The 7481-nt window shown below is 32.5% G+C and overlaps 1 protein-coding gene across 1 annotated transcript; it reads left to right on the top strand.

The window, feature by feature from the left end:
• The first annotated feature begins 1104 nt into the window (after nucleotides 1–1104).
• LOC129216398 (uncharacterized) lies at nucleotides 1105–2568 on the top strand. The gene is made up of 2 exons (XM_054850613.1): nucleotides 1105–1119; nucleotides 1909–2568. The coding sequence occupies exons 1-2, from the start codon at nucleotides 1105–1107 to the stop codon at nucleotides 2566–2568; spliced, it is 675 nt and encodes a 224-aa protein (XP_054706588.1).
• The last annotated feature ends 4913 nt before the right edge of the window (nucleotides 2569–7481 follow it).

Raw genomic sequence — 7481 nt, 5'->3', positions numbered from 1 at the left:
GTCCTTACACACATACGCACACGTAACCGCCCAGGAGGACATGAGCCGTTTCTAGAAACAATAGCCTCCAATGAGTACGGTCCTGTCGCAACTCGTGATTGCGAAAAACATAATTCGAATTCAAAGTGTCAGAATTCAAATTATATATATATATATATATATATATATATATATATATATATATATATATATATATATATATATATATATATATATATATATATATATATATATATATATATATATATATATATATATATATATATATATATATATATATATATATATATATATATATATAATTTTTTGTTAATGCTCTGCCGTTTAGTTAAATTACGTGTAAAAGAATCCTAACTAACCAAATTATTTTAATAGAATGAAAAAACTCTTTAAAAAATTATTTTCCCTTTCAAGAGCTCCTAACGTCACTTTAAAAAGGTCAATGTATTTTCGGAAATGTTTGCAGGAATTTATCCATTTGAACTCGACTCTTTTCTGCTCACCCCTTCATAATCATTTGGTAAAAGTCTATTATGTAGCTTTTTAATTTAAAAAACATATTGCTTATTAAAGAAATGGAACTTTTCTCTATCACTTTCAAGGCAGATTTTAATTCCTTAAAGAAAAGTTTTTTTTTCTTTTTTTTTTTGAAAGAATGATTTTTTTTCTGTAAAAAGACACATTTTTTTTTTTTTTTCAAAAATGGAAAACATTTTTGATGAGGAGAAAACTTTTAGTCATGAGAACAATCATTTGTTTTAGGACTTTCGTCGTAACAAGAACATAAGCATCCGCAGGACTTTTTCCTGAAGGATTTAAGTTTTAAAAAATAATTACCCAAAAAAATACTTCTCTTAAAGTTGCAATAAAAACTCATTGGTTTATCAATGCACATTAGTTAAAATAGTATTATGATTTATTTTTCAGCTTTTAAGCTGCTAACTTTTGCTGCCGTTTTATAGTTCTTTCAAAAAGCACAAACTGTGCTAAGTGGCAACAAAATAACTTTACATGCTGTGTTACATACTGTTATATATATTCTGCTCGGGGATCATATTTCAGATTTGTCAGAAGAGAGGGAAAATGCTTGTTCCCCTTCTAAATATGAGTCCCATATTTGTAAGGTAGAGATTAAAAAAAAAAAAAAGAACTAGTTTTTATTAAATGTGAATATAAGTTTAAGAAAAAAAAGATAAGAGTTATTGAGTTCAAATTTCTTCGTGACCGAATCAATTTTACTATTGGAATCAAAAATCTTGCATGTCGATTCGCTAGAATTACAGTGAAGAAGACGTTGTAAGATTGTTTGATAAGTATATTAAAAGAATTTATAAAGGCAACAGCTTTGAACTGTTATATTGAACTTTGAACTATGTTATATATTATAATCTAAGAGATATTGAAAAGGAGAGGGACGGGATCAAATAAACAGCAGAAATATTATTTAAATGCAGGAAAAGTTGTAAGATCAAACGTTATGTGCGCCAAAGTAATATTTTGATATCGAATATGTTCTTAAAAAATATTTTAAATTTTTTGCTTTTTCTTTGTTTCTGTTTCAGAATGTTTATAAACATGTCACATAAAAGTGAGTACACAAATGTACAACTTGTAGTGCTGGTTTCCAGTTGAATTTCTGAAATATTTAATGAAGCGGAAAGTAATAAACCGACCGATTAATAAGATACTTACATAAAGCGATTTTAAATTCCGCTAAACTCACTTTAAAAAGCAAAGACGTGGATTGCTTTCTTAGGAGACTAGGTATAAACATGCATTTTAGTTTTCTATAATAAAGTTACTCAAAATAAGATTCTAAAAAATATTACTTGCATTTGATTAAATTCGTTTTTCAAATATAAAAACTGAAAGTGAAATTACAATTGTGTTTCATCGTTTGCTTTCCAGCCCGTTGATTATGAAGGACCCAACAACACAGCCCGATATTCCCAACGTTATTACCCTGATGGATACGTTGTAGGAGATCCTCTGGTTGCCCCACAAGAACACTCTCCAAGGAGACCAGCCCCACCTCCCCAACCATCCTATCATCCAGAACCAGCTCCTGCTCCCAGACCACCCCCTAGACAAGTAGCTCCAGCCCCACCTCCGCAACCACAGCCATCCTACAGGCCAGCACCACCTCAACACAGTCAATCCAGGCCTGCATCCAGACCATCACGGCCTGTTGAGTCTTATCCAGCTGAAGCTGCTCCACCACAAGGATACAGATCCGTGCCTGCAAGTCAGCCTGAAGCTGTACCACAAAGATACCGTCCCCAACAAGCACCTCCTCAGGGATACAGGGTGGTGCAAGCTCAGGCACCACAGGCCGCACCACCACAGCACGCCTCGTACGGCAGCAGCAGCAGTGAAGAACACCAATATCCACCACAGCAGCCCCAACAAAGTCGAAGGCCTGTAGCTTCCCAACGACCTACTGCTGCTTATGGCCCTTCATCAAGGCAACAATATCGTCAACCAATAAGTGCCAGGTCCGCTGCAGCCGCTTACCAACCATATGCTTCCAATCAAGCTGCAGGTGTTGAATACGATGAAGATTACTAAACTCAGTCATTTCTTGTAGGATTTTGATGAACTAAGTATTTTTATATCAGCGTGTGGTGTGCATTTTCCATTTCACGTACGTCCATTCATCCATCGCGCAGTCAACGAACTTGCTTAATGATTTCCCACTTGCCGGTACGTGCCATGTCTTCGAAATCTTCCGCCAAAATCAATTACGTAGTTAATCAATGGCAGAGGTCCTTGAGCACACCGACACAACAAGGGTGAGGAAACGCTCTTCCCTTTTCCTCTAATGAAACGAACAAAAAGAACGAGGTTTAAGCAGCTGTAGATTAATAGATCACTTGTTAAAATTACTCAAGCGAAGAAAAACTACGGAGACTTGCCGGTAGGTGTTTTGGGAAATCTATTGAATGTATTTTTTTTCTTCATCCACTTTCTGAGCTTCTTTCGATTGAATTTCCCATTATGGTGTTTAAAATTGTTTACACTTTTGTTAATTGTTAAAGCACACTTTAATGTGAAATTTTTCGATTTTATTTGATATTTAAGTTTTGTTAACCTGAAAAATTGGATGCAGTGAAGTTTTTAAATTATTTACAATCTTGACTAATTATTGAATTCTGTGAGTAATATTGTTTCGCGGAATATTAGTTGGTAACGACATTGATATTTTGGAACAAATATTTTTGTAAACTATCTCACATCATGCAGTACAGCAACAGAATTATAAGGATTTTTTTTTTTTTTTTTGTAAAATAACTTCTGATGTCATTTTGTTTAAGATCATCTTTTACATTTGATACCTAAAATTAGAATAATGTTATTTGAAATCACATAACTGACATCTTTAGTCAAAATTAAATATACGCGAAATTCAAAGTAAAAGCAAAGTTTAAATAAATGAATTCAAATAATAATAAGAATAATAAATAAATAAATGAATTAGGTTAGAGCTTTTTAGTCAACTAAGTGTTTACGAACGATTCGTAACGAAAACTGTGTAATTACATTTGGAAATATAGAACGCATGAAAAACTCATAATTTAACGTGAATTAGAAATACAGTTCAACCAGTCCAGTGCAAAATTAAGTAAAACACCAATGTGTACTTTTTTCCTTATTTTGATGCAAGAATGCCAACATAATCTAACGATTACTTATTAGAAAAAAGATCAAATTGATTTTCCAAAATGCTCAATACAATTTGAAAACATTCTAAAGACGTCTCACATTGCAATTTAACATTTACTTGAGGGAAAATTCATAAATAAAACACAACTCAATTGAAGCACTTGTAGCTTCAATTTTTTGAAGTTACCATAAGTGCACAACAGTATACATTTCAGGACATGTTATTTCTATTTCATACAATTTTACTTTCTTGTAATTACATACATAATAAATACTATTCTAGCCAAATATCAAAAATTTTCGAACACACTTAAAACTTTTTATCAAAAGTTATTGTATTAAAATAACCAAATTTGATAAAACTTCAAAGCATTTTGTACTGTGCCGTACATTAGTATTAAATCAATGTTTCATACAAGGTTTCATTTACGAAGCAAAATTGTGTATTTTAGTTTTTTTGATGTTGTGAAATGCATGATGTCAATTGCAATTGTTTTTGTACAAATAATTTTTGCAAAATAAAGAAATGTTTTGTAATTTGTTAGTTTATAATAACTATAAATATTTACATAGATTTCTAACACTTATAATTATCTGCACTAACATTCATAGCATGGTAAGTCTGCGGGAACTGTTAATATGTGCCGTAGATAGATGTTATGTTCACAAGTGTCCCATCATTCGTAGGGCTAACATGAAAAAATATAGAATGTTTAAAGCAATGAAATTTTTTAACATTGTCATAAATTTACCTAATTGTTTATACAAAAGTTTGCAATAATTAAGTTTAGCTTATTAGTCATTTTAAAAATGTAATTTTCACGTGAAGAACACAGTGATGAAATTACATGCAAAAATCGCTAAAACAAAGAAATTGCCACCACACAAGCACGAAATGGCTCATTGCTCTAAAACTTTTACCAAGAAGAAAGACTGATACTGACACATCACTGCAGAATTTTTCTAGATTTTTTGCTTCAAGTTTATCATATTAACGCATGCAATGCTTACATCTTAGAGCAGGAATTAGTTAATGGAGGGAGTAAGTCCGATCATTTGCTTAGCAAAAACTGAGGCACAGACCTCAAGTCACGTGATTCAACAACGACGATCGGTTGATACGTTCTGCGTCAAACCAACGAAAGAAACTTGATTTCTTCCAATGATTTGCTTTAAAATCTATCATGTGACTTGGGATCCTTGCTTCACGAACGAAAGTCTTCCCTCCCTCCACTTTATACCTTCTCAATGGTTTACATGTGACTCCCTTTCCCCTACGAATAACCTTTATTACTTTCTTTTAGAAGTTCAATTATTTTATTAATCGAGCATTATTAACAATGTTTAATTGTCAAAAAGTAAGTAAAGGGCCATTCCATAGAAATGTCAACCTCAGCCTCAGAATTTTTTTTTTCTACAAAGCCCTAATTATGACCTATTATTTCATTCAGCATACTTTCTAGTTGGGAAAGCTGCTGTACCCACGTACGGCTGTTGGTCGGGAAATTCCGGGTATCGTCGGGAGGGATCCTAATTGGGGTTCAACGTGTGTGTCACAGCTCTCTCCAATACCCCAGAAAGTTTCAACCCCATTAAACGAACATTTAAGATTCTATCACATTTTTCCCGTTTTAGTAGGATCTAAGTAAAAAAATAACATGATCCATTTCTTTTCTTTTTTTTTTTTCGTCCGTCGTGTATTGTATTATTCATTTTTGTTGTAGGTATCATGACTCCCTATATTTTGAAGGTTTTGTTTCTGATTTTTAATGTCGTAAAACTGTGGTCCTGTCGATGTGACTGCCTTGCAAAACCAAAATGGCATACCTTTGTACCCAAGGACACGCAACCATGTGTAACCACGGACAGCACTTTTTAGTCTCCTTGGGTCACACTTGAGTCTTCTTACAATGTGAAGTACCTCAAAATGGTGCCTTGTCATTAACGTTCAAAATTTGCTTTTAACAATGATGATGAATTTGAAGTAGGGCTTGAAGATATAGTGTTGTAGGATCTACAAACCGTCAATCCCACCTCTTTTCATTTGAAGTCGACTTTTCTAGATTTTTGTTGATTAAATCTAAATTGAGTTTTTTGTAATGGATTAGTTTTGGTTAAAGGTTTCAATCTCTACATAGTATAAAATGAAGTGTCCAAAAAGCGTCTGTGTGTTTGAACTCGCAAAACTCGAGAACTACCCGGCAGATTTCGCTGAAATTTTCACAATTCGTTCCTTTAAGTCCTGAGAAGGTTTGCAGACCAGTTCGAAAACAATTCGATGGATAGTTCATTTTTTATTCCAATTTAGATCCAATTTTCACATTAATTCCCGAATATGGGGAGGAAAAATTACTCGCAATTAGTAATATTATATATCGTTGGAAAGGGAAGAATTTTCCGCGTTCTACGCAATTGGTTCCAATGCTCTAACTTAATTGCGGCGGGAGTTATTTACGTTTTTAGTTTGAATTTGTTTAGGCTTAGCTGAAATTTAGGCACTTCTTTCTTCATTAAATTTCACAATAAAAAGTGAAGGAATTGTCCTACAGTTTTCTTTTTGACACCATTGAAAAGAGCTACCTTTTTTACTCCAGATCTAACTCGACCCATGGTCGGAAGTTTAACTCTCTATCTCCATTCGAAAAAAAGTTACAAGCGAATTAAATGAAGTTCAAAAATTTGTTCTCTATTCAAGTTTTTAACCATTTTATTTTGCGTTTCCGCGGTAACGTTTTTTGAATCCATTATCCATCTTTTTCATTTTCAATTCTGAAACTTATTTTATTTTGTGTTTCTATGGTTTCGCTTTTTAAATCCATCTTTCTCATTTTATTTTAATTTCTTAAAAGTATTTTTAATATCTGTCGTCATTGTTTGGAGGGGAAATTTTGCATGATGATTTTTTTTCTTTTATTTATGCCTGATTGTTGAATATACGTCGCTTGACACAATTTTTGTTTTCAAAATAGACCGGGCAAAGCCGGGCAACGCAGCTAGTTTACGTATAAATTGAAGTTATTATGTAGGTACATAGAGAGCCATACTATCATAAATCTAGTTATTATTTTTTTTTTTTTTGTTTAAAAACATATTAATTATTCATAACATCATTAACTCTCTTAAGACTAATAACTTTTTTAAAGAGTTCACTGATGTTAATGAGTAAGGAAAATTAAAAAAAGGGAAAAAAAACTTCGATTAATTTTCAAAGTTTAATTTCTGTTGCATATTTTATTTGATGTTATTTTCAATGGATGTTTGAAGTATTTCAACATAAAATGGCTTATGAAAATGTATTGGGTATAATTGAGTTCTTCAGACCTAGTTATATATTATTTTTTTGTCCATGGGTACAAAGGCACCTGTCCGCGGGGTGAACGGGTTGTTGTACCCACGGACAAAAAAGATGGTTTTTAAGAAATTATTTTTGAGGTTGAAAGCTTTGAGATTTTCACCTGACGAAAATTGCCAAATTAGATGATAAGCTCTAGATTGTGCCAGAAAATGTTTCCGACCGATTATCCATTCCCAGAGACCAGCAAAAATTGAAAAGTAAATTTTGTCCGTGGGTACAGCAGCTTCTCTTATATAAATCCAGTAACAGTTTGCAAAAATTGCATTCGGCGTTTTTCTTCTGGCTCTAAACTTGCAAGGTTGTAAAAAGGTTTAGAATACGCAAAAAGCATATGCCTAAGTTTTCCAGCTTAATGTAAAAAAATTTGCAAATTTTTAAAAGAACTATGTTTATTCTAAAAGATTAGATATTGTTCCAATAAAGTTGACTTCTTTTTACATATTAATATGAAATAAGTATTTTA

Source organism: Uloborus diversus, chromosome 2, assembly GCF_026930045.1.
Source record: "Uloborus diversus isolate 005 chromosome 2, Udiv.v.3.1, whole genome shotgun sequence".
Lineage (NCBI taxonomy): Eukaryota > Metazoa > Arthropoda > Arachnida > Araneae > Uloboridae > Uloborus > Uloborus diversus.
This window is presented reverse-complemented; position numbering and strand designations above follow the sequence as displayed.